The following is a 27,676-nucleotide window of genomic DNA, read 5'->3' on the forward strand; positions in this document are numbered from 1 at the left end:
GTATTTTTTTTTAACCTGTAATAGCTCTTATGCACAGATCCCATTCTCTCTCAGACTTGCTGGTATGCAATTTGGGTGTTTTTTGTTGAGTTTTAGATGTTAAGCTTATTGTTGTTTCAAGGGGAAAGATCTGGAGACGTCTCTCATTCCACCATGTTTCTCCAAAACTCCCCAAACTACTTATTTTTGTCTTTTCCTTCACACTTGCACTTCTGGACTCGTATTGGTGAAGGATGCCAGGTGTCTTAGCCAGGAATTTAGGGTCAACCCAGGCTGCTTCTTCCCCCTATTATCCTACCACAAACAATCCACATACAGTCAGCCACCCAGTCTTGTAACCCAGGTAGCGCATATCCATTTTTTTCTTTCCTCACTACGATTGCAGTATAACATATTACAGTTGTTTTCAAATGTTTTTTACTTTGAGCCATAGTAAATATATATATATACATATATATGTATATATGTATATATATAAAAGTTTCATAAAATGATACTTTTCCTTCCTGACATTTTCTATTCTACTCTGTATCCATTAAAAAAAAAAGTAGTCATAAACCATAAAGAGATTGGATGATTCATTAATGAGTTATAACCAGTTTGAAAAACAGGGGGTTGAAAGCTCAGGTCCTCAAGTCACATATAAAAGAGTTTAAATCCCTACTCTTCTATTTCTTAACTGTAACCTGGGGCAGAGCACTTTGCCTCTTTCAGCTGCAGCCTTCACTTGTAACCAAATAATAATAATAATAATAATAAAAAACAATACTATATCATAGAGTTGTAGTAAGGATTAAAATGGGTTATAGCAAGGGTTAAAATGTGTATGTAAAACTGTAAACTCGGGACCAGGAATAGAAAATGCTCAATTGATATTACTTGACTCAGACCTTCCTCATTACTTCCTTTTAAGTTACTGGTCCCCTTCCTGAAGTTTTGAAGGTCTTAGCTGACCTTTCTGCTTCTAGTCTCACCCTGCATGATGCCACTGGAATAATCTTTCTGAAATGCAGATCAAACCATATTAATCCTCTGTTCAAAAATTTATTAGTCACTACATATGGCTTTTGGGATTAAATATAAGCTTCTTAAAAAGTTCTTTAAACATATAGTCTTTGCCTCCTCTCTGGGGTGTATCTCTCGCCGCTCCCTCTCTCAGTGTACCCTCACCTTTCTCCATCATATATTCCCCTATTATGTTTTACTAAACTATTTGCTGTGCTTTTCTAATGCCTGAGTATATACTGATTTGTTTCTACCTTAAATATCTTCCTACTCTGGTTAGCTTTTATGTGGCATAAACTGTAATTCAAGAATTACTTCCTCTGGGAAGCATGTCTGGGTCACAGGGCTGAGTTGAATCCTTTTCTAAGCTCTCTTAGCACCCGAGGCATACCTTTATAATCTCCCTTATTACACAGTACCTGCAATCCCAGAAATTCATCTTTCTTGTTCATTAGACAGTGAGCAGCTGTACAACAAGAACTTCATTTTTCATCCCTGTATTCCCTGAGGATACCTAATAAGTACTCAATATGTATTTAATGAATGAATGGAGGTTTCTCACTCTGAAATTTTTCAATGCAATTCTGCTATGCCATTTTCCTATTTTCACTAGAGAAATAGATGGCTATTTTATAATGCTAGGACTCCAAAGTAGGAAAATTACTTTTTCTTTACCTAGCATATTTATTATCAATTAAAAATTTAGTCTCCCGTGGTTTATTTTCAGTTGAGAATAGGCAGTTGTCTACTAAGAAATTTGTATTGAAATTCTCTCTTTCAAATCTAAAAATATGAATACAAATAGAATTATGGTTTTCTGTAATGCTATCCTACTGCTTTGAAGATAGAATTTGATCTGTAGGTCAGTTTCCTTAGAGATGTAATTGTGGAGTAACAAAATCTGAAAATGTATTAAAAAGTTGCTTAAACCAACTTCTGGTTTAGTTCTTTTTAGGCAAAACAAAAGCAAAATCCTAGCACATTCAAATAAACTCCAAGACATTGAAAAACTATTAACGATTTACTTAACAATTATGAAAGAAAAATACTCGTAAACATCTCAATAGTTTTTACTCCACTAACAAAATAACTTGTAAGTTTCATCAAATGACCAAAAAAGATTTATCCTTTAAACAGAGTAATCAAAGGTTATCTATCAGCTTTCTATACTGAAAGGCAAACAATAACAATTAGACTATATTTGTTTTTTTTTAATTTTATTATTAATTTCAAGTATACAGTACATTGGTTACAAAATATAAACAAATACAAAAGACTGCATTTGTTTATATAAGAGCAGACCACTTTCTGTGTCTCCATTTTTGGTTTACACCCAATTCAAGTTTTCCTAAGCCATTAAATTTCTTTTAAATACCTAGCATATTAGGCTGTTTAAAAGTTATTATATGCTGACAACCTACTATTTACCTACAATTTATTATTAAATTTAATTTTTTTCTAGCAATATGGATACCAAAAAGTTAGATTTAAAATTTTTGAATTTTGTATTACCTATCATATATCTAGGTAAAGTATATAAAATTGTTACAGTGCTGTTCTTGTTTTTTTTCAGAATGGTATTAAATGGACATCTGAACATTAGCTAAGGATAGTTATTTATACTGGAGTGCTTTTCAAATATGATTATTTGTAATATATCCCTTTAAAATTATAGTTATTGTAATTTCTGGATTGTCTACAGTTAGAAAGTCTACTTATTACTTTGCCTATTAATTTTATAAATCATAACAAAATTTTCAAACTCTTTAGTTTCCCATGTGGAAAATGGGAATAATTTTATTGCTAAGCACTTCTAGGAAGATTTTAATATTATCTATACCATCACCGCATAGCATAAAACAAGGCAATCAAAACCCTGTAGAAACTAAACATTTAGTTAGCAATATAACATATCTGGAGATATAACATTAATGTAATCCCAGGAATATTAAAAATAATACTCCGAAGTGCTTGATAATTATTAGTATAATTCTTTCATAAATATAATCTTTAAAAACAAGAAGGCTAATTCCTGTTAAATGTAATTTCAGATGACAGAAATATAAAAATGTAGTTTGTTGGCTGTTTTTTCTTCCTGAAAAGCCAAATCCTATGTAGTATATCATGAAATGAAATGGCAAATGCTATCTTAGAAAATTCTAATCCTGTCAAAATGATTATATCCAAACCATGTAAAAGCATTTAAAACTTGAAATTATTCTCATATTTTGGAATAACATTTTTAAAATAGTTCAATAAACTGGTTTTTACTTCTGTAGGTTTATATAATTTTTTGGTCTTTATTCAAGGTCAAACGAATTGATAGTGGCTGTTTTTCCAAATATGATGACGTGAATAAAAAAAATGCACATTTAAAAGATCTTGAAAATGTATTACATACAATTAGACAACCTTTTAAACACTTTCTTGCTTTACAGCAACTCTGTTAAGCTGTAGGTGAAATACATTAAAGGCATTCAATTTGAAACCTGGAATTGAGCAGAGGTAGGCTTGAATGTTGGCCCTTTAGTATATTGTAAATTCTTTAGCCTCTGAATCTCTTTCCTCAGGTGTAATGATGAGTAACAATACCTGTCTAGAATGAGTAAAAATAGAATAAGATTATACTGCCTAGCGTATTCTGAGTGCTGAATAAAATACAGTTTCATTCTCAGCTGTCCTTGAAGGTTAACCCCCATTTGACTCTGGGGATAGACGTTTTTTCACCTAAATATAACATGTTTCTTGACTCTTTTTAAAAACTATTTAAAAGTAATCCACCAGTGAGTTTATTAAACTACACAGTACTAACTCTGAGTCAATAACTAGTGAGTTATTTTAATTAAGGGAATTAGCAGATTTAAACAAACCGATGAAAAGTTATTTCAGTGCAATTTTAGGAATTACTCATGTTAATTTGTCACCAACAGGTGATCGCTATCTTTTACCGATAGTTAGATCTTGCATACAGAAAATTACGTTTAATTGCAGTGTTGTTCAGGTGGGTTAGTCTGTAACTGGAAGTAAAATATATTGACAGGATAAAATGAAAGCTTTGAAAGAGTGCAAAGTTCGGAAAACAAGGTCAAGCAAGAAACTGAATTACCGTAATTCACGGTCAGAAGATTGATTAGAAAATATTTGCCTTCAAGAATTGGATTTTCTGCAGCATGGAGGTAAATCCCGGTTCTCGAGAAATTAACAATGGCGAGAATGGCGCAGTGCGGCGTTAAGCCATTTTGATGATCAGAAGGCTCAGAAGGCTTAAAATAACCTTCACTTTTTTTTTATCTTCTCTGCCTCCTGCAATTAATGCCGTGTAATGCACTGTCAGTTTTTTTTAAAGGGGAAAATATTTCATACAACAGCTCTCGATATGTTAATGCACCACAGACATTTCCTTTTAAAATTCTGTGTGCAAATGTTTCAAATGTCATTCTACTCCAAATTTGTTCCGAAACCTAAAATCACTTTCAGGCCCAATCCTCAGTTCGTGACTGACGAAGGCCGGGGTCTCGAGGCGGGAGCATTAGTATACTAATTCCACATCTTGAAATTCAGCAATTTCGGGGCTAAGAACGAAAAGTAGCTAGCTTCGTATTTCTTTATTTTTTCTAATTTAAAATTTATTACCAAAAGAGATTCGAGACAATTTTTAACGTGTTCAATTACTCAGTTGCCAATTTCTGTAATTCACGAGCCCCCCTTTCCCCTCCGTGCGCTCGTCCTCCTCCTCCCACCACCCGAGGCCCAGGACCACCTGCGATCTCGCTTCACTCTGCAGTTTAAATGGCCGGGCGAGCCTCCCTGAGTTTCGGCGCTAAAGACTTCCCTACTCTTGGTCGCCGCTACAGCTGGAGCGGTCAACCAATGGCTGCCTTCTCCTGTACTCATAGTCCCGCCTTCCAATCCCACCGAAACCAATAGAAAGGGCCATCTGGCGGCAGAAGCCAATGGGAAATCGGGACGGGCATCATTGGCTGCGGCGGTCTCGCAGTGGAGTCTGGGCCTCCGCCTTCGTTACCCTGGAGCCGAGGTCGCCGCGCAGCTGCCACCCTGGAGCTGCAGTCCCCGCCCCTACCCCAGGGCAGTGTTCAAACATCCCGCATCCCGGCGACCACGGCGCCCGCCCCGCAGCCTGCACAGCTTCCGCAGGAGCCAGGCACCTACGGTTTAGAGGCCAGACGCGGACGCCCCGGCGGGGAGATTAGTACACGGAGAGAAGGCAAGGAGGCGGGACGCCGCGTCGGCTCTGAGGAGGAGCCGGGGCGGGTTGAGGGTGGGTGTAGAGACTGGGGAGTTGGGGGGGGGTACGAAGTATGACGGACTGGAAGTGGTGGAGTTGGCGTTGCGGCGTTGGTGGATGGGGGTGGGCGTGCGAGTAGAGTTGTGGAAGCAGAGTGCGGGGAGTGAAAGGATTAAGAATGGGAGAGGATTTGGGGACGCGAGGAGAAAGAAGGAAGTCCTGGGGAAGTAAGAGCCTGCAGCTAGGAGAGGGCGGGAGGAGGGAAGGTTGACCGTCAGGTGCTGGACTGGGAAGTTAGGAGGAGTTAGAGAAGGGTCGGTTATTAGGATCTGGAAGAGACGGAAGGGAGCTCGTTGCAGAAGGATCTAAAGAAGGGCTTAGGCTTTATTAGAAAACCCTAGAGGCCTGTGGAGACTGAAGATGGGAAAGCGGGGACGGCCGAGGAAGAGAAGGAGGCTCTGAGGATAGCTCAGGGACAATAAATAGGTTAAGACTGGTTAGAGTGGAAAGACTGTTAGGAGTGGACATGAACTTTTTACACAGCTCTCAGGGATGAGAGGAGGAAAGAGTTGGCAAAAAAAATGTGCCTTGGCGTAGATGAATTGGAGTGGGTGCTTAGATCCTTGGTGTTTTATTTGGGAAGACCAAGTGACAGTGTTTAACAGTGGTGAAGAGCACAGTTCACCTGTGTTTAAATCCCTCTTACTCACTTTTTAGTATTGGACAAATTACTAACATCAATAAGTAAATTACTGGCTCGTAACCAACTACTAGCGTCATTCTTTTTTTCCATTTGGGAATGGGAATAGTTGATATTGTGGGGATTGTTTTGAGATGTTCATACCTATACTTTGGTAAAAGGGATAAAAAAAATTGGATGGTTTTGTTCAAGTGGATATGTTATTGGGATTTGGTTTGTGTAATCTATTTGATTGGCTGCATTGGATTGCATTTTCCTTAAACCTTTTTTTGTCTTAGACCCTCCCTTTAAAGGGCTGAAGAAAGTTTGACTCTCTTCCTTAGGAAAATACGGTTGGGCACATACATGTTTATGGCCATCCTTTATCTTCAGGTTAAGAACTTGGATTAGATATCTCTTCGGGATTAAAAGTCATCATTTAAATGAATTTTTGTTTTGCGAGAAGGAGCTTACATGCATTTAAACAACAGTAAAACTGAAAAAATGGCACAGTTCTAAAGATTTGTTTTCTATTTTCTTCTTTCTTTACCATGGTTATTTTAATCTATATTTTTTCAAGTTGTAGTTCACGTTTGAATTTTATATTACTATTATTCTACATGTTTCACTTTGGTTTGTCGCATGTTGACTCGTATGTTTATCCAAATACATAATAGGAAATAATAGTTCGTTTCTCAGCAAAGTGTTATTTCAAATATCAAAAAGTAAGTGGTGACTTTGGAAAAGAGATTTCTTCTTTTGTCAGAGACATGTCTCTTCTGTTAAACAATCACACAACTGTAATTCTGTAAGACACAGTAAAAGTCCATTGTGATAAAGATGCTAGCCCCTCTCCTCATTCTTCTTTCTCCTGCCCATCATTATTCATCTACTTTGTGGAATCCTCCTCCTCTGCCTGCCATTTAATTATTGTGTTTTCTCATAATTCAGTTTAATGCCTTCTCTTTACTCTGTGTTCTTTTCTTGGCTGAGTTCACCCCCAGGCTTTTGGTAGTTTTGGCTTCCACCATATATATTTTACTAATGCACCCTTTTTTTTTTTTTTTTTTATCTCTGTCTGAAACTCTTGAGTTAGCTCCAAATTTGTATAGCTGATTTTTGTAATTCCACATAAATTTGCTACAGGCATCCTAAACTCAATTTGCCTGATATTGACCCATCACCACCAAGGCTATCCTATTGAATGATAGGTACCATATTCACCCAACTTGGCAAGCCCCAAACTTTGGAACTCATTTAGGTTCTTCTCTCATATGCCACATTTAATCCATCACCAAATCCAGTTTATATTACTTGATAAACATTTCTGATTGATTCTGACCTGTATATCTCTAGTTACCCTACTTTAGTTCAAACCACTATTGTTTATTTGCCACTTGATTTAAAGATCAGCTGGTCATCTTCTTTCAGACTTTTTGCCCTCCAATTATTGGGTTGGAAATGGATCTTTGTAAATGTCCTATCTGATCATTTTATTTCTACTGAAGATTCTTTGTTTCCAGCCAACTTCTCAATATGACATAAAGATCCTTCTTGTAATGGTTTCTTCCAATTTATCCCACCTGACTTATTATTACTTTATCACTACCCACCACCTCAAGCCAATGCAGTCATTCTAAATTATCATTGTCCACCATATACATAATTAAAGATTTTTTCAATTGCCATGCAAGAAAATACAGATGAAATTAATTTTAATATTTTATTTTACCCAAGATATCTAAAATGGTATTTCAACATATAATGAATATTTAAAAAAATATTATTTTAGAGATTTCATGTTCATTTTTATGTACTACATTTTTAAAATCCATGTGTATTTTACACTTACAGCATATCTCAATTCTGACTAGCTATATTTCAGGTGCTCAGTAGCCACTGCATTGAATAGCACAGTTGTAAACTATTTGCAGTTTAGTGATAATGCCACATTTATCTCATGCTTTTACTTATGCACAGCTTCCTCTTACTGAAATAGGGTCTTCACTCACCAACTCTCTTCTTTTACTAACCTCATCTACCACCCCTCCCCGCCAAAATACAAACACACAACCCAGATTATATTTGTGCTTAACCTCTGCTAATACCTAAAGACTCAATTTAGGCATTATTGCCTCTAGAAACCTTTCCAAACTCCTGTCTTTCCTCTGATCTTAGTTTCAAGTTTACTTAGCCTCCTTTATTTCCTTTTATCATTAGTACTTGTGTTATCCTTCTCTTCTTGGCTTGGAGTTTCTTAATAGTAAGGGATCACTTGTGTCTTGCTTATTTTTTTATCTTCAGCTTCATCTATTGTTCAGTGCCTAGCACTTAGTAGGTGTTCAGTAAATTCCTTATGAATAAATAAATAGTCTGTGATGTTTTCATTTGGGAATATGTACTGTAGTTAAGATGCTTTAATTTGACTCATTGTTTCTAAATGCTGTTGAAGAGAAGCTGATTATACCTTAAATTTTAGTCTAGCGTTTACTGTAATCTGATCTAGAGTCCAGGAAACCATACTTGAAGTCTAAACATAGTTTGATTTTTAAACAAGAGTAAGTAACTGTGTAAATCAATGTAAGATAAGGAAATTCTTAGGACCATCCTGGAACATATAAATAGAGAAGTGGAAAACCTTGGTTTTGTTTCTAATTCTTTTTTCTTTTGTACGAAGCAGTTGCAGTTTTTTTGTACGAAACAATGTTGTTTTTACCTTTATCTCATCTTCAGTTATTTATTTTTCTGAGAAGAGTGATCTACTTATTCCTTTCTCTCTTATTTTATGTTTATTTAACTCATTTAGGCGCCTGTTGTGTGAACTCTTACAGGCAGCAGAGCTAACCAGCTAGCAGTGTTTTATACAAAGAAGCTGAACACAGAGAAATAAATAGAAATTAACAGTTCTTTGATTTGATACATTTTTTTACCCTTGAAACTAAGAACTTTTCTAAAAGTGACACAAATCAGATGATCATTATGATATTCCATATACAGTGGACTATAGCTTAGATTTACTTTCTGATTCACTGGAAACTGGATATAAAGGAGGCATTTTGGTACTGAAGGAGCTTGCGGCAATCTTTTTTCTGATGCATTATGTGTGACCTATGCTATTGTATTTTTTTTTTTTAGAAAGAAAGTTTGTTTTTGGATGAAAAATGACAAGCATGAGATTTGATAAGTTTTCTAGCATTGCCATAAGAGCACTCCTGGCCATTTTTAGAAAATAAACAATTCTTAGGAATTGAAATTGGGCAAGACTTATAGTTTTTATTTTTTGCTTTTATCATGTTACCCCTGTATAGATAAAGGAAACAGATGAACAACTCTTAACTAATTCATTCTTGGTCACACAGAATTAAATTAACTGGAGAACTATTTGTGATTAGTTTATATTAGTTTATATTAATCAAGTAGAAATTACTGTTGTAACTACAGGTGAAATTTATTTTGTCTGAAGCCCTATTAGCTCATCTCAGTTATTTATAGTTAAGACAGTGAGAATATTCCAACTTTATGATGCTCATGGCTCTAAGTAAAATTTTTTGATTTGCTAACATTTATCTTAGGAATTTTAGAGATTTAAGTAAGTCTTGTGCAGTTAAAGAGGGAAGATTTAACATTTCCTTTAAACCAGAAAGGCAAATTTTATAGAACAAAAAAAATTAATATTTTATTTGGAATAACATTACAGAATAATAATTTATTTTTCCAAAATTAATAAATGGTGTTGTGGTTACTGTGGTAAACTAGACAGAAAAGATTTCTGTTCTCATAGGTCTTACATTTAGTAGAAGACAGTAAGTGTAAGTTTATTTCAATAGTAACAAGGTCTGTGAAGGAAATAGAACACTAATACTGGGCTCACTTTTATAGAATTGCCAGGTGAGCCGTCTTTGAGAAGGTGGCATTTGTGTTAAGAACGGGATGAAAAGAAGGGGACTCATCTTTGTGAAGTCCTACGGAAAGAGCCTTCTAGGTAAAGAATGCAGCAAGTGCAAAGTCTGATTTGGCAACAAGCTTGGTATGTTGTTGGCACAAAGAAGGCCATTTAGGCTATAAAAGCAGATGAGGGGACAAATTACATGAAATAAGGATGAAGAAGTAGGTAGAAGGCCTTGATCTTGCAGGAGTTTTCAGATGTGGCTAAGGAATATGAAGGCTATGGAAAGCCATTGATGGGTATTAAGCAGGAGAGCAATGCCAATTTTGTCAAGTAGCTTTCTCTGGGGAATTAAGGATGTGTCAGGAGGCTTTTGCAGGAGTTCTAGTGAGAAAAAGATCATGGTTTGGGCTAGGGCAGTAGCAGTGGGTATGTAATTTATTTTGGAGATCAAACCATCTGATTTTACAGATAGTTTGGATGTGGGATGTGAGCTTAAGAAATAATCTAGAATAATTCTTAGATTTGCAACATGAGTAATTTAGCAGAGGGAGGTGCTGTTTAATGAGATCAGAAAAATAAGAAAGAGTGGGAGTAAAAAGGAGATGGATCATGATTTTGGTTTTGGACATGTAAGTTTGAAATGATTTTTAGATACCCATATGGAATCGTCAGATAGGAAGCTGGATGTATGAATCTGGAAGTCCGGGCAAAAGAAGTCTTGCTGACATCACCTAAGGAAAGAGTGTAGATAAAAGAGGGCCAATATGAGGTACTTTGTGTATTCCAACATTTAGAGATCAGGAAGAGGATTCAACAAAGGATACTGAGAAGAGACAGTCAGTGAGGTAGTAAGAAGACCAGGAAAGCAGATGGCTGTAGAAGCTAAGTAAGAAAAGAATGTTTTAGGAAGGAAGGAATGGTTAGTTTTGTCGAAAGCTGCTGAAAGGTCAGGGACAAATAAAACCTAGTCATGATAAAAGTCATTTTCTATTTTAACGAAAGGTATTTCAGTGGAATGGTGGGGATGAAAACCTGACTAGTGTGGATTCAGAAGAAAATGGTTGGAGAAGAAGAGATAATATTCTAGATTATAGATTATTCTTCAAAAAAGTTTTATTGGAAAATTGGAGTAGAGGAATTGTGTTGTAAATGCAATAGGACATGGAATCAAGCAACAACTGTACTAAAGCCTCTTTGTTGATAAGAATGATCCTATAGAGAGGTCACAATTACAGGAACACAGTCCCTTGAGATGGAGAGAAGGTATGGGAAAGAAGGCAGGTGAAAGGTTTAGCTCTAAAAAGGAGCAGAAATGCTTCTTCAGTTTTAGCAGGGGGAGAGCAACAGTATGTGATAAATGCAAATGGAGGTAGCTTCAGAGATGAAGTAGTTTTCACCTGATTGTTGATATCAAAATATCAACAATAGATAACAAGAGTTAGAAAACTTGTAGTCCCTTTCAGATTGTACTAACTTTAGCTCTGTGATCTTTGATAAATTGTGATATTGGTTAAGTTACTTTGCTTTTCTGAGCCCTAGTTACCCTAATCTATGCGAAGAGAGGATTGATTCCCCCAGGGTCCTTCCAGTGTAAATTACTATGCAATCTCATTAAGGTATAGTACTTTGTTTTTATTTGTTTATACTTTATAAGAAAAATAGTTATCAGTTGTCATTCTAATAGTTGCCTTACCTCATCTTTATCCATTTCTTCTTTTGTTCTTATATTTCATATTTTATGTCCTTTTTTTTTTCCTTTTGTTTGCCTGTTAGCTTGTTTAAACTGTTTTTCTGACAGCTTTGTCAGCCCAGCAACAATGTTTTCTATAAGGACTAAGGACTAAGTTTTTTAAAGTGACTTTTCACAGGTGTCTAAATTTCTACTCTTTAGGAAGGCTTAGATCTTTGAGTTGCTGTATTTTCTAAGGAATACCTATTTGTTGTCGTGAAGAATTGTAACAGTACAGCATGATACAAGTATATGTAGGTTATTTATTTAATAAATAAGATGCCTTATTTATTTAATAGATCTTAAATAATCAGAAGTTTGGCAAAGATAAAATATTCTCTTGTGTTTTGGGGGCTATTCTTGAATTTGTTATCACTATTAAGGAAGTATTCTCATGTAATTAGTAATATTTTTAGGGAATATATAAAGGATACATGCATGTAATTAGTAATATTTTTAGGGAATATATAAAGGATACATACATAATTTATTGTGATTGTATTTCTTGTTTCTCTTTGGTGGAGAAACCAGACCCTACCCTAAAACAACTCATAGTGTGTTCTTGCTCATCTTGATTTCCCCATTGTCTAAAATGGCATCTGTTATCAGTAATTTTGTTATCAGTAATTTGACCTAGTGGGTTCATGAATTGAATAGTATTTCATGGACTTTGGAAGAATAATTGCTTATATCAAGTTGTCTTAAAAGGGTACAAATAATATTTTAGGAATAATTGGCTTAAAAATAACATACTTGCTGTTAAAGATGTAGATCTGACCATAATAGTTTCTCTCTCCTTGGAAACATTAAAATAATATTAAATAAAAAAAGTAAACTTATAACATTGAAGGAATGATAAAGTACTCTCAGTAGATGAGTGATTACAATACATTTCTGAAAGAGACAAATAGTAATGATGGTTGAAACAGATTAGAACAGAGAAAAGACTGTGTCCTAAAATATTCAGGAGAGAACTGCAGCAAAGAGATTCTGATGTGTCCAACAGAATATCTATCAGAATCTCAGAGAATCTTGGGATTTAAAAAGTCAAAGAAAAAAAGATGATTGAAAAAAGGAAAGAAGAATAATTGAAAAACTATATAAAATGACATGGTTTTGCCTCCTTTCCTACCCAAATCCATGTACAGTGACAGTGTAATTAATACTTCCTGTTCTTCACTCCCTCCTGTTCCCATCATACATACAGAGGTAATTTCTTCTGGAAATAAGAACAAAGACAAAACTAAAGAGAGTGGCTGTAGTGGACATTTGTTTCTGGAGATAATCCCTCTTCAAGCTTTTAGGGAGTCCCTGTATAATGGCTGATTCTCTGCTGTTCATCCTAAACTAGAGTGTACCTGTTAGCAAGCCCTACTCACATGTACATGGCTTCCTTTCATTCTTCCTTTTTCTTTCTTAAGTATTAATAGACAACCAAAAACTACCTTCAAAGATATAAAACCAGCAGTATATAAATAAAAAGCATAAGATAAACAGGAAAACTGTCACCATGTGAAATAGAGAGAATTCCTGGATCAAAAGAGACTTTAAAACAAACAGAATGTTTTGTGCTTTCAGAGAAATGAAAATATATTGCCTCAGTAAAACAAGAACAAAATAATTATTTTTAAAAAGCAGAACAAGAACAAGTTCTTGGAAATTTAAGATGTTTGCACAAATTAAAAAGAAAACCTGGTTGGTTTAGATTGAATAAATCTCTTTGAAAATAGAATAAAAAGACAAAGCAGCTCTATTGTTTGACCAGTAGAAGTTTCAAAAAGAGTAAACAGTCAGTTATCAAAAAAGTTACATAACGTTTCTGGTGCTTAAGATACAAGTTTCCAGAATAAAAAGGAAGAAGGAGTGATAGGGGCAGCACAATCAATGAAAAAATACCCACACCTGCACACATTATTGTGAAATTTCGGTGTAATAGGAGGGAAAATCTAAAAGTTCCTAGAGAGTAGAAAAAAAGATAACCCATAAAAGAATGAGAATCTAATGAGCATAACTAGAGTATATGCTCATTAGGCAGGGACTTTTTGTTCTCATTACTACTACGTAGTGAGAGCTCAAAAAAAATGTGTAAAAGAATGACTATACTATCTTACAAGCATCTCTCAGGGTTTAGAAGACATTGGAGCAGTGCAGTGTCTTCAAAGTTTTGGGAGAAAATGACTTAAAATTTGGAACCTATGAAAACTATCAGATATGAGGCCAAAATAAAAACATTCTCAGACATGCAAGGAAGGACTCAGAACATTTATCTCCTAACCCATATACTCTTAAGAAGGTGCTTGAAAATATGGGCTAGTAAAACGAAAACTAATAAAGACATGGTGTGGGCTACTAGAAATGGTCGATTAACACAGGAGTACAATAAAAGTAATTTGAGAATGACAGTGGTGCAACAGATCTAGAAAGTAATTGGTTTAAGTTAGAATAGAAAATCATTGTCCTCCAAGAAAAATGTCTTTAAGAGGAAGAATGGAATGGATTTTAGTTTTCAGATAGAATGATTTAAGAAGCTGGAGGTATCAGTGATAAGAAGGATGTTTTTTCCTTTCAATTAGAAACGAAGGACGATTAGGAATTCTAAGGAAAAAATCTTCCATAGCCGACATGTAGTTGCATGTTGTAACCATTTAAAATGAAGTGTGAATTAAATCCTCATCTTTCATAGCCTAAAATTGCTAATTCAAGAAATACGTAAGCATAAAAGTGTAAGTCATTAAAATAGTTGTCCTGGAGAGGAGAATTGGGATAATGGAGGAAGTGGATATTTGCTTTTTTTTTTTTTTTTTTTTTTTAGCTATATGTATATATTTGGAGAGCGGGAAGAATGCTGATGTGTAAGAGATGAGTGGCAGGTTATGTTATGTGGAATCTTATCCCTTGCCATGAAAAGTTAGGTGGCATCTCTGACTTAGATGGTTGAGCTACTCATGCTATGTGCATATAAATCAAATAATCCTCATATATACCATATAATCAACTTTTAATTATTGGAATTAAAACTGAAAATCTTTGACAGAGAACGTTAATCAGAATTTACTGAGCATCTTGTAAATTTAAATTGTAAATATAATTGTTAATATTTACTGAGTACTTATTGTGTAGTAGTGATTGAATTCTCCCTTTTAATCACAACAATTCTCTAAGGAAGTTACTATTATTCCCATTTTACAGTTGAGAAAATTGAAATTCAAATTCAGATTGAGAAGTTAGGTGACTTCTCCAGATTTACACAGCTAATAATAAGTGGTAGAGCCACTTAACTGCTCTAATTCATCATCCTTTTTTTTCTAGACAGTTTTTTAAATATGTAAATATTTCCTTTTATGACTGCAGGCTGATATTACGTATTTTTTAAATATTAGTGCTTGTCCTTGGAAGTGCTGATTTCAGATCTAATAGCTAATTATACAGGCACTAATACACCAGGAAGTAAAATCTAAGTTCTAAGTCTGTTTGCTTAACTTTTTAGAAAATCTTATTTACTAAGGAAAATTTTTAACAAATGCAGAAGTAGAGATATTACCATCTCTGTCATCCAGTCAACAAACTATTATCATAGCCAGTCATTTCTTTCATCTCTACCTTTACCTACTTCCCCTGGGTTGTTTTGGAGCAAACATCAGACATTATTTAATTTTATCCAGAAATATCTCAACATATATCTTGAAAAGATTAGGATTCCTTTTTCAAATAACCACAATATTATTACCTCACCTAAAGTGATTGTGATTCCTTAACATAATTATCTATTGTGTTTAAATTTTCTTGATTATCTTATAATGTTCTTTTTCATAATTTGTTTGCAACAGGTTTGAAATAAAGTTCATGGATTATAATTGTTTGTTTTCCTTAAGACTTTCTTAATATATAGATACACCCCCATCTCTTTTTCTGCTTGCAGTTTATGTGTTAAAGAAACCAGTTTGTCTTAATAGAATTTGCCACAGTCTGGATTTTACTAATTGCTTTCATGTACATCTGTCTCCTGTATTTTCTGTAAATTGTCATTTACATTTTGGCTATTTGATCAGAATCAGATTTAATTTTTCTTATAGATGGAGCAGATTACTTTAGAGGTATTGTTGTGTCCTATCTAGAGGCACACAGTGTCTGCTTGTTTCTATTCTCTGGTGTTACTAGCCATTAGTGATCATTGTCTAGCTTCATTATTTCATTAGTGGCTACAAAATGGCAATATTCTAATTCTATCATTCTAATATTTCCCTTTTTATTTATTAGCTAGAATAATTCTGTAAAGAAATACTTCCCCTTAGTTACTATTTTATTATTTTGAGATATAGCTGGTAATAGTGGAGGCAAGATGCATGTTTGATTTTTTTCTCTTTATTATATCAATTTTAATGTGAATTAGTTGGATCCCTAGCATCTTCCAAAGGTGACAAATTAGTTTTTTAAAATATCATATGGCCTTATGGATTTAAACATATGTGATGTGTTTTGATTCTTTGCCGATAACAGTTCTTATCAATAGTGAAACCATTGCATCTTTGGCTAATAGGAGCTCCTTCAAGTTGGTTCCTGAGCCCTTTTGACATCTATCTAGTGTCTGATAGTTTCCCTACTTTCTAGTGTAACCAAATTTCTAGATTCTTCATTTCTTCTTGTATGATTCTTCCCTCAGATATAGAATAAGATATTTTATGAGGAGCTCTAGTTTCTTTTAAAGGTAAATGGTATTTAGAAACTACATCTATGTGCTAGGAATGTTCATCGCAATTGGTTTGTTCTTTGGTTCTATGACTTTTCAGTGGACAGCTAGGAAGTAGTTTTTTGAAAAATATAAAATCCATCATAAATTCATAATTATACTCCTACTTCAGACTACAAAGTTTTAAAATTCATATTAGTTTATATTTGTTTCTTCACATGTTTACAAACAACTTTGCACTTATTTTTTTGTCAGGATATATCTCACTAGGGATATAAAGTCAAATCATTGTGTTTTAAAGTCTGAACTGGTTAATCTTTGTGGTTTTGCCACCAACTGTATCTGTAGTTAAAATGATTTGTTTCATTTCCTTTTGATTTACAGTAATTGAGTTTTAAAAATCTAATTTCTAAAAATTATAATTTCCAAAGTCTACAAAAATTAATAGACAAAGAAGTCTAGCTGTAGCTGTAATCCCTGCCCCTAAATTCTGTTTCCTCCCTTCCCCCACAGCTGTATTCTTCAATCAGCTAACCACCAGTACATGTGGCTTTTAAAATTTTAATTAAAATTCAATAAAATTAAATTAGTTCTTCGTCGCTTGCCACATTTCAAGTGTTCAATAGCTACATGTACCCAGCTACTTACTGTATTGGACAGCACAGATTATAGAACATTTCCATAAAATATATGCATATATTTATAATTCTCTCCATTTGATAAATGGTAGTATACAATACATGCTTTTCTTCATCTTTTTCTTTATACAGTCCGAAGATCATTCGAGACTGCAGAGAGCATACAGAGATAGTCCTCATTCCTTTAATAGCTTCATAGTACCGTATTTATTATATAGATGTTTAGGTATATGTAGCCAGTTTTTATTGATGGTCATTTTGATTGTTGTAGTCCTTTACCACCACAGTAGTGCTGCAATGAATAATATTAGTGCTGTCTTGTATATGTCTTTTTTCATATATTACTAGAACTACTATATTTTTGACACTAATTTCATTAGCTTTTTGTTTCTTCTAAATATTAAAAAAATTAGTCTAATTATAAAAGTAATTCAATTTTATTAGAAAACAAAAATATATTAGAGATAAAATCACCTAAAATTCATGTTGCTCAGACAGACACTCAGACAGACACATATGTATTTTGGAGTATACATATTCCTTGCTTTGCAATTTTTTTTCAGTTCCTGAGTCTTCACACAGGAAGACTACTCCTTTCAATGAATATGTGTTGTTGATATCCTATTGAATACACCAGTTTGAATTTTTTCTTTGCCATAAGAGTATAAACATTTTCTTTGTTAACAGATGTTTTGTCAACATTTCTAACAGTTGCATGATATGCTGTATTGATTTTAATAGTAATTTTAATTATTCTACAATGGTTAGATAGTTAGGTTCCTTCCTTTTGTTTTTTAATTGTACTGCATTAAACATTTGCACATAACTTTTACCCTATTTTAGATTATTTTCTTGATATCCAGGAATGGAATTACTGAATCAAAGGTTAAAAGCATAATTAAAGTTGTTCTTGCCAACTTTTTTTTCAAAAATTCTGTGTATCTTTTCTTGACAGCCATTCTGGTGGCATGGAGTGTTGTTTTGAAAAAATCTTTGATAATTTAATAAGTTTAAAAATGGTATCTAAGTTGAATATTTTTGTGTGTTTATCATTTGTATTGCCTGCTATGGGTCTTCACATGTATTTTGTCCATTTAACTTTTGTCCTCCTGTTTTTCATATGGGGTAGTATGAAGTTTATATTTATGTGCTAAAGGTGGCAAGAATTTTTCTGTCATGTTGCAAATGTTTTTCATCAAGTGTTTTGATTATTTTTTACATACTTTAGTTTTACATTTTTATGTAGTCACTTTTGGATGTTTTCTTTGTTCTTATTAGCAGACTTGTTCTTTACTCACCTCTACCTCCCAAAAAAAGAAAATAACTGGTTATTTGATCATTACTCACCTATTAAAATCAACATTTGTATTTATTATAAATCTTAAGATTCAAGGGAGTCAAATTCAATTAATATTTATTCAGAAGCAATTATATGTCAGGTACTTTACATGTTCTCTATCTTGGCTATGACAATCTGTCTGTTCTCCAAATATGTAAATAACTGAAAATATAGATGAATTATAGTCTCATTTAAAAATAAGTAGTATATTATTTTGCTTCTAGTATCTTTCATTGTAATAAACTGTAGATCTCTATTTCAAGAAATATCATGAGTTTCCCTCCCTCTTCCTTAATTGTAGGGGGAAAAAGTATATCTTCGGGTTGCTAATGTGAATTGTGGACTACAGACACATAGAGAAACAAATTGCACAGACATGAATATTATCACCAGGATCTAAAGACTCTAAAAAATGCTCTTCAGGCTTGTCATAGATTTTTCTGGAAAAAAAGAATTCTGTGAAATTATGTGAATAGAGACTATTTTTGAAAACCATGGGGGAAAGAGAAAGAAGTCCAGATACTGACCAAGAAAGTAAGGCAGGCAAACACCATTACTGTTATTGTTCATCTGATTTTGGAACTACACCACAGTCTTCTGGCCGGTCATCGCTGGTCAATCCCTCTTCACCTACAAGTATTAAGGGAAAAAATTCTAAAAAACAAATTTCAGATAGCCAAGTGCATCACCAAGGTAAGCATTCTTTGAAAGATCCCAGTAGACCTAGAAGATTGATTTCGAGTGCTTAAGGAAAGCTTGCATGAATGAAACTCTTCTATTAGTATGTATATTGTTATATGTAAATAGGCTGGTTTACATTCTCAAGGGGATATATTTTTATAAATTTATGTAAATTGCTTATGGCATTATTATCCTTTGTTATAGTCAGTTATAGTATAAACAGAAAAAAGAACCATAATTAAGGCTTCTCAGTTTGTTTTCCTCCTAAATAAATGCTTTAGGATTTGTGAGGTACTGTAAAGGCAAAACAAACAAACATCAAAACTTTTGTACCTTTCTTTGTCTTCATTTTTAAAAAGTAGTGAAAGCCTTCGATATAAAATGGTTAAGTGGCTTTTCTTTTTCTTTTTTTTTTATTTTTTAGATTCAGTGAAATTACTTCCCCTAGGTAACAGTGCTTACTGCCAAAGTTCAAATTAAACCTAGGAATATAATTTGGGACTTGAGACTACCAGTCTGTTTTCTATTAAACTGTGTTATAAATGGAAACAAGATTAATAATTAAAAATAATTTTCCTTATTACATGTCACTATTCTGGAACTAGGTATTAATACATATTTGACTAGATAATATTCTAGAAATCTCTTCTTCATCTTAATAAATCTCTGGTCAAGAAAACCCCGATGTACTACTTAGTAACAAAATATGTGTAAGTACAAGTACACCATGGAAAAATAGACTATGGTAAATGAGGTAATTACAGTATGTGTTAATACATGCAGCACAGTTAGCAGTAGCTTAGAATGGTGAGAGTTTAGATTGCAAGGCAGGGAATTGTAAAATTGGAATCTGAAAAGGAAAATGGGAGCCAGGTTATAAAACAATTTGAATCCAATACTGATAATATTGATTGTTTCTGTGGGAGAATAATTAGCCATTGAAAAGATTTAAACAGGAGTATAATTAAATTTACTTACATGAATTTTTACTTTGAAAAATAATATTTGTTTTAGGAAATCCATAAGAATATACGTTCCTTTGGAAAGCAACCTTTTTATGGACCCTTGATCTAGCTTCCCAGGGGTATCAGTACTGCTAACAGTTGGATCTCGCTCTTTCTTTTTTCTTTCTTTTCCTTTTTTTTTTTTTTTTTTTTTTTTTTTTTTTTTTGCAAATACAATGCTGCAGGTTTTTTGGTCTCTTCCTCCAGATCTGTCCCACTGTAGGCCTCTTGTTTTGATTTTGTGGTTGAGAGCATGATCTGATATTAAACTTTTGCTACATAATTAAGAACAAACAGACCTTAGGGTTGAACCTTGGAATATGCCTATTTATTCCCAAGAAATAATTTGCATACCTAGGGAATTACTGGAAGGAATACTTTAATTTTCACTCCTTCCCCAGAAGCAGTTTTGGAGGCCACCCAATTAAGGAGTCAGAACTCCTTAAGCCTTATCTTATTTGAGAAGATACAGAGAAAAAGCTATGAAAAACAGTCCCAGCATCACCAGAAATGTTTCAGTTATTGTCTTCAATATTACTTGTACAGTTTTATGTTTTGCATTGTCTTCTGCAGTAAAATCGGTGGTAATTTATCTACCTTAGATCAAGTAACAGCACCAAACTGATACCTGTCCTTAAACACCAAGTTAATGTCCCTTGGTTTAAGTTGCAATCACCATTGTAGACTAAACTAAGAAAGGAACGAATGTAATTAAAACAGCATTGTGAACACTTGAATTTGCAGTTTGCATGTTTAATAGCATATTCTTCCTTTTTATTTTCATCATTTTATTTTTAAAAATGGTACTCTATCAGAAGTTACATGTATAAAGATAAAATTTAATAATAGTTTAGGTTATGCATGTTTGTATATTACATATTCTATTTTTTTAGGTTATACATGATTGCATATTACATATTTCTTATTTTATCAGTAATATAAACATCTTGAGTTTTTGGTAGATACATAGTTTATATTTAATACATGTTTTTTAAATGAGCTGTATATTTAACTCCTAAAGAAAAAAAGCAATATTTTCTCATATTTTTGGTGGTGACTTAAGGAACAAATGAAGAATGATATGCACAACAATCAAATTATCTTCCTTCTCACTCCTATTAGCACTATGTTTCATTTTGATAGTTTTAAAAATGAAAAAAAGGTAGTTGAAAGCTGGGAAATATTTTTCAGTTCAGGTTAGGTGTACTATTATTAATCAGTTTGTAGTTATATAAATAGAAGATGCTAAAAGTTAACATTCAGATTTTTAGGATATCAAAAAGCTGGTTGTGGAAGCCCTTTATGTCTGAATAGCTGAAGTAAAATATTAGGGGGAAAATTTATCCTGATTCTTATATAGGCTTTAATTTTTCAAATAAAACAAGTTTCTTTTTATAGGACATTTTGTTTGAGTAATGTAACTTTGTACATAAAAATCAGAGATTTGGAATTATTAACATTCATCTTTACATATGTATAATTATTTTATGTAAAGAGTTTCTGTCATTCTAAGAGCTCAGTACATATTTTATATAGATACCAAAACACTGTTAACTCGGTATGTTGAGAAAGAAAATTGAAATGATGGACTCTCCAAATTAAAATTGGAGCATTGCTGCCCATTGGAAATATAATGCAGGTCACAAATGCAAGCCACATGTGTAGTTTACATTATCTGGTAACCACATTAGGAAAAGAAACAGGCAAAATTCATTTTAATAATATATTTTATTTAGCCCAACATATCCAAAATATCATTTTTAAAATATAGGGAATATAAAACATCGTGTAGGGATATTCTGCATTCTTTTTTGTTTGTTTTTTGAAGTGTTTAAATTCCAGTGTTTATTTCACAGCTATGGCGTAACTATTTGGACTACCCATACTTTAGATTTCTCAGTAGCCACATGAGGCTAGTGACTACTGTATTGGCTAGCCGTAGTTTCAGAGTTGCAAGTCAATATTCCCTCATTTATTTTATTATTGATGTTTTGAAGCATTTATAGAGCTGGAATCCTAAATCGGTATACATTCAAAACACCTATATAATCTTTATAATCTTCCATCTTTTTAATGAGACTTTATAATGTTAAATTGTAAGTACTGTTTGTTATTCTTTGCTCATTTACATAATAGAATCAGGGTATTCATGGCTGGAGAGATGGTAAGGAAAGGTTGGGTTTTTCTAGTTATTTATTTATTTGTTTTTTACTCTGGAATACATTTCCTTCTTGAAAAAACTGCAGCCACCTTGGAGATTACAGTTTATTATTCTCTGTGGCAGACATCCAGAATCCTCTTCTAAAGGGCAGGCGTTCTTATATTGAGGCCTAAGTTTACTGAACTTTTAGTAAAAATTGCATTCTGAATTTTTGTGAAATGTTGACCTAATATGTACACTTTAAGGATTTCATATCCTTATATATTTTAGGATGTAGCATTTAGTTTTCATCTTGTTTTCAAATTATGTCAGATTTTTTTCGATATGACCATCACAAAACATAATGCCCCTGAGAAAACATTTAGAATCACATCTGTACCAAAGTGTTTTCCATTTTCAATCACTTATAAATGGGATTAACTTCTTATTACTGACAGAATGTTTGTGGGGAGCTTTGTTTTACATCAGACTTTATTTAATCTTCACAACAACCTAATTGTATAAGTGGCATTATCCTCATTCTGTATGTGAAGACAATAGACCTGCAAAGGTTTCGTTGAATGGCCCAAGGAGTTATTAAGTGGTAAATATGAGTCCCTGACCCAAATCTTCTCACTGTACAACATGTCATCTTGTTTCTGAAAATAAAGAGGTCTAATTAAACATGTATTTCCACATTTTAAATAATAATCCCAAATATTTTGTTACAAATAACTTGAATAATACAATGTTTTGTCCAGTGTTTAGTAGGCACCATGTTAACGCTGATGATGTCCATGTTTGAATTCTGATTTGCCATCTTACTATAAAGTTAAAAATTTTAAAGCCTGATACTGCCATCTCTTAAAGCAAGGTAAAATAATTTCCTATAAACTATTGGTATATCATATATTATTGACCTCTTTTAAAAATTCCAAACATTTCTTAATAAAAACATTACATTAAGAGCTTTAATTAAAATCTGTTATTTAACAAAATATCGTAAAATTACATGTTAAGGAACAAAATAAGAATGTTGTGGATCCACTTGTATTAGGATTAAAAATAATACTACATTTGGTACAGCTTTCACTTTACATTATTACTGTTTCTTTTTTAGCCCCTAGGAAACCAAGTCCTAAGGGTCCACCAAACAGAAAGGGAGTCCGAGTGGGATTTCGCTCCCAGAGCCTCAATAGGGAGCCACCTCGGAAAGATATCGATCTTGTTACAAAACGAGTTCTTTCTGCAAGACTGCTAAAAATCAATGAATTGCAGAATGAAGTAACTGAACTCCAGGTCAAGTTAGCTGAGCTGCTAAAAGAAAATAAGGCTTTGAAAAGGCTTCAATACAGACAGGAGAAAGCCCTGAATAAGTTTGAAGATACAGAAAATGAAATCTCACAACTCATTGTTCGTCATAACAATGAGATTACAGCACTCAAAGAACGCTTAAGAAAATCTCAAGAGAAAGAACGGGCAACTGAGAAAAGGGTGAAAGATACAGAAGGTGAACTATTTAGGACAAAATTTTCCTTGCAGAAGCTGAAAAAGATCTCCGAAGCTAGACACCTTCCTGAACGAGATGATTTGGCAAAGAAACTGGTTGCAGCAGAGTTAAAATTAGATGACACTGAGAGAAGAATTAAGGTAAAATTCCTACACTTCTAATTGTGCTGTTTTGTTTTGTTTTTCATTGGATATTTAATATGTTCTATTAAGACTTCTTACTGCAGTTCAGGATTTACTTGGAAATGAGAACTTTTTTTAGTATATCTAAGAGATTAGGAAAAATTTGAGATTGTATATTTAAGAGCAGAGTGCAAAAAACTACATTAATGGGCCACGTGTTAATGGATGAATGTTTAGTTCCATGGATCATAGTCATTTTGGAGAAATATACTATTCGATTATCTGATCATTTCTCTAAATTGAAAATGAAACTATAATAGCTGTAGTGTTATAAAACTGACATTTTGGAGCCATTGTTTGAGAAATGCCACATGAATGATACTCTGTTGAACAATATTTCTTTGAACATTTGTGAAGACATCTTTTGAGGTAGGATGTACCCCTAGTCCCCAAAATAAAAAGTGACATGAGAGGTCAGTAGAAGATTGTTGAGTTACTAGTCTAAAATACAGGAGATGTTTTTAAAATATTTTTTTTTCTTGAAAGAGAGAGGGAAAGAGAACTACTTCATACCTGTTACACAGAGAACTTGTTATATAGATACCACCTGCTATTATATATGTATCAAACAAAAGCCCTGAGTCAGGGCTTATTGTTGCTTAGAATTGACTGGTAGTTTGGAAAGCACAGGTAGGAGAAAAGTATGAGAATAATGCCTACTCCAAGAGCTTTCTGAGCAAGGAATAATTAGAACTATAAATTAGCTTTTTGCAATGTATTAATTAGGTGTTTTTAATACATGGTGTGTTTTTAATATATGGTTGAGAGTGTTTATCATAAATGGATGTTGGATTTTGTCAAATGCTTTTTCTTCATCTGTTGATATAATCATATGATTTTTAACCTTCATTTTGTTTATACGACATATCACCTTAATTGATTTGAGGATATTGAATCAACCTTGCATTCCAGGAATAAATCCCACTTGCTCTAGTTGTGTGATCTTTTTAATCTGTTGCTGAATTCGGTTTGCTAATATTCTGTTGAGGATTTTTGCATCTATGTTCATCAGAGATATTGGCATATACTTTTTTTTTTTTTTGGTAGAGTCTTTTCTGGTTTTTGTATCAGGATACTGCTGGCCTCAGAAAATGAGGTTAGGAGCCTTCCCTCTTCAGTTTTTTGGAAGAGTTTGAGAGAGATGGATATTAATTTTTCTTTGAACGTTTGTTAAAATTCTTCTGTGAAGCTGTCTGATCTGGTACAGGGCTTTCGTTGGGAGTTTTTTGATTACTGGTTCTATTTCATTTGTAGTTATCTGTTCAGATTTTCTCTTTCCTTCTGATTCAGCTTTGGAAGATTGTATGGTTGTAGGAATTTATTTCTTCTAGGTTGTACAGTTTGTTGGCAGATAATTGTTTCTTATTATTTCCTTATAATCTTTTGTATTTCTGTGGCATCAGTTGTCACTTTCATTTCTGATTTTATTTTCTTGGGTCCTCTCTCTCCTGATGAGTCTGGCTAAAGACTTATCAGATGTGTTTATCTTTTGAAAGAATGAGCTTTTGGTTTCATTGACCTTTTCTATTCTTTTTTCTTTCTTTTTTTTTTTTTTTTTTTTCTTTCATTTATCTTTACTCTGACTTTTATTATATTTTCCTTATACTCACTTTGGGTTGTTCATCATTTTCTAGTTTCTTTGTGTGTAAGGTTTGGTTATTTGAGATTTTTCTTGTTTCTTGAGGTAGGCTGTATTGCTGTATATTTCCCTCTTAGAACTGCTTTGGCAGTATCCCCTAGATTTTAGGTCACTGTATTTTCATTTTCAATTGCCTTAACATATCTTTTGATTTCTTCTTTGATCTTTTTGTTATGTTAGCCCATTCATTTTTTATTAGGATGTTGCTTAGCTTCCATGAGTTCTTGTTTTTCAGTTTTCTTCTTATAATTGATTTCTAGTTTCAAATCATTGTGATTGGAGAACATGCTTGAGATGATTTCAATCTTCTTAAATATTGAGACTTGTTTTGTGGCCTAACGTGTGGTCTGTCCTGTAAAATGTTCCATGTGCACTTGAAAAGAATGTATATTTTGTTGCTTTTGGGTGAAATGTCCTAAAAATACCAATTAAGTCCAGATGATTTAATGTGTCATTTAAGGCCACTGTTTCTTGGTGATTTTATGTCTGGATCTATCCATTGATATCAATGGTGTGTTAAAGTCCTCTACTATGATTATTTTTTCAAACTCCTTTTACATCTGGCAATGTCTGTTTTTTATACTTAAGTGCTCCTACGTTGGATGTGTAGATGTTTACTAGAGTTATAGCCTCTCGTGGATTGATCCCTTTATCATTATGGAATGCACTTCTTTGTCTCGCTATAGGCATTATAAGGTCTTTTTTGTCTAATATGAGTTTGCTACCTCAGCTTTTGTTTGGTTTTCATATGCATGAAATATCTATTTTCATTTCTTTACTTTCAGTCTGTGTGTGTCTTTCAATCTCAGGTAGGTCTCTTGTAGACAGCATATGTACAAGTCTTGTGTTTTTATATATTAAGCCAAATGTTGCATATCTCTTGCAGATTTTCGATTTGTGGTTACCAGTTGCTTCATATATCCTAAGCTATGTTTATAGCAGTAAGTTTATGGTTACTTAAGTTTGAATACATTCTAAAATCACTACAGTTTTTACTCACCCTCTCCACATTTGTTTTTGCCATTACTTTTTACTTCTTTTGTGTGTATTAACTTATTGTTGTAATTACACATGATCTTCCTATGTTTGCCTTTTAACTTTTATACTAACTTTATAATTGGTTGACTTACTGCTTTTACTCTTAGCTTTTGTCAGTGAGAATTTTTTTCTTTCCTATATTTTGATTCATATTTTTGGTCTCTATTCTACTTAAGGAAATCCCTTTAACATATCTTGTAATACTGGTTTAGTGGTGGTGAGCTCCTTCAGCTTTTTCTTGTCTGAAAAACTCCTCGTCTCTCCTTCAATTCTAAATTATAGTTTTGTTGGTCTGAGTAATCTTGGTTGTGTTAATCCCTTCTGACCAGACTCATCAGGAAAGAGAGAGGACCCAAGAAAAATCTGCTGATAGTCTTATGGGACTCCCTTGTAGGTAACTAACTGCTTTTCTCTTGTTAACTTTTAATATTTTATCTCTGTCTTTAACCTTTGGCATTTTAATTATGATGTGTCTTAGTGTGCACCTCTTTGGGTTCATCTCGTTTGGGACTCTGCATTTCCTGGACTTGTATGTCTATGTCCTTTACCAGGTTAGGAAAGTTTTCCATCACTTTTTCAAATACGTTTTCAATCCCTTGCGCGCGCGCGCTCTCTCTCTCTTCTCCTTCTGATACTCCTAGGATCCAAATGTTGGTACACTTAATGTTGTTTCAGAGATCCCTTAAACTATCCTCATTTTTTAAAATTCTTTAAATTCTTTTTTCTTTTTGCTGTTTCAATGGGATATTTTCCACTAACATGTCTTTCAGATTACTGATTTAATCCTCCACTTTAATCTACTGTCAATTTCCTCTAATATCAGTTCTTGTATTCTTCATTTCTGACTTTTTTTAATGGTTTTTATTTATTGAAGTTCTAAGTTCATCTATTCTTCTCCTAAATTTATTGAGCATCCTTATAACCAGTATTTTGAATTTTGTATCTGATAGATTGTGTCCATTTCATTTCTTTTTCTGTTTTTTTCATTTAGGACATGTTTCTTTATCTCCTCATTTTGGCTGCCTCCCTGTGTGTTTGTTTGTTTGTATTAAGTAGATCTCTTATGTCTCCCAATCTTCGCTGAGTGGTCTTATGTAGAAGGTGTCCTCTGAGGCCCCATGTCACAGTCTCCACATTTACCTGAGCCAGGTGCTTCTAGGGTATTCTTTGTGTGAGTCGTGTGTGCCCTCCTGGTGTAGTTGAGCCTTGATTGCTGATGGCACGTCAGTGAATGCAATTGAATTTCAGGCTGACTTTCTGTGAGGTCTGG

General features: G+C 33.4%; 1 protein-coding gene across 2 annotated transcripts in view; it reads left to right on the forward strand.

Annotated features, from left to right (window-relative positions):
• Positions 1-5,029: 5,029 nt before the first annotated feature.
• Positions 5,030-27,676, forward strand: part of LCA5 (lebercilin LCA5) — a 33,670-nt gene continuing 11,023 nt past the window's right edge. The window contains exons 1-3 of one of the 2 annotated variants that reach the window (XM_039852921.1): positions 5,030-5,230; positions 18,514-18,905; positions 23,158-23,687. In XM_039852921.1, coding sequence (XP_039708855.1) covers positions 18,707-18,905; positions 23,158-23,687 — 729 coding nt within the window. In that variant the 5' untranslated portion in view covers positions 5,030-5,230; positions 18,514-18,706. Of the gene's footprint in view, positions 5,231-9,839; positions 11,436-18,513; positions 18,906-23,157; positions 23,688-27,676 lie in introns of those variants that run through there. The other variant, XM_039852922.1, reaches the window with a different exon arrangement.

The sequence above is a fragment of the Pteropus medius genome, unplaced genomic scaffold (assembly GCF_902729225.1).
Source record: "Pteropus medius unplaced genomic scaffold, Ma_sr-lr_union100, whole genome shotgun sequence".
Classification (NCBI taxonomy): domain Eukaryota; kingdom Metazoa; phylum Chordata; class Mammalia; order Chiroptera; family Pteropodidae; genus Pteropus; species Pteropus medius.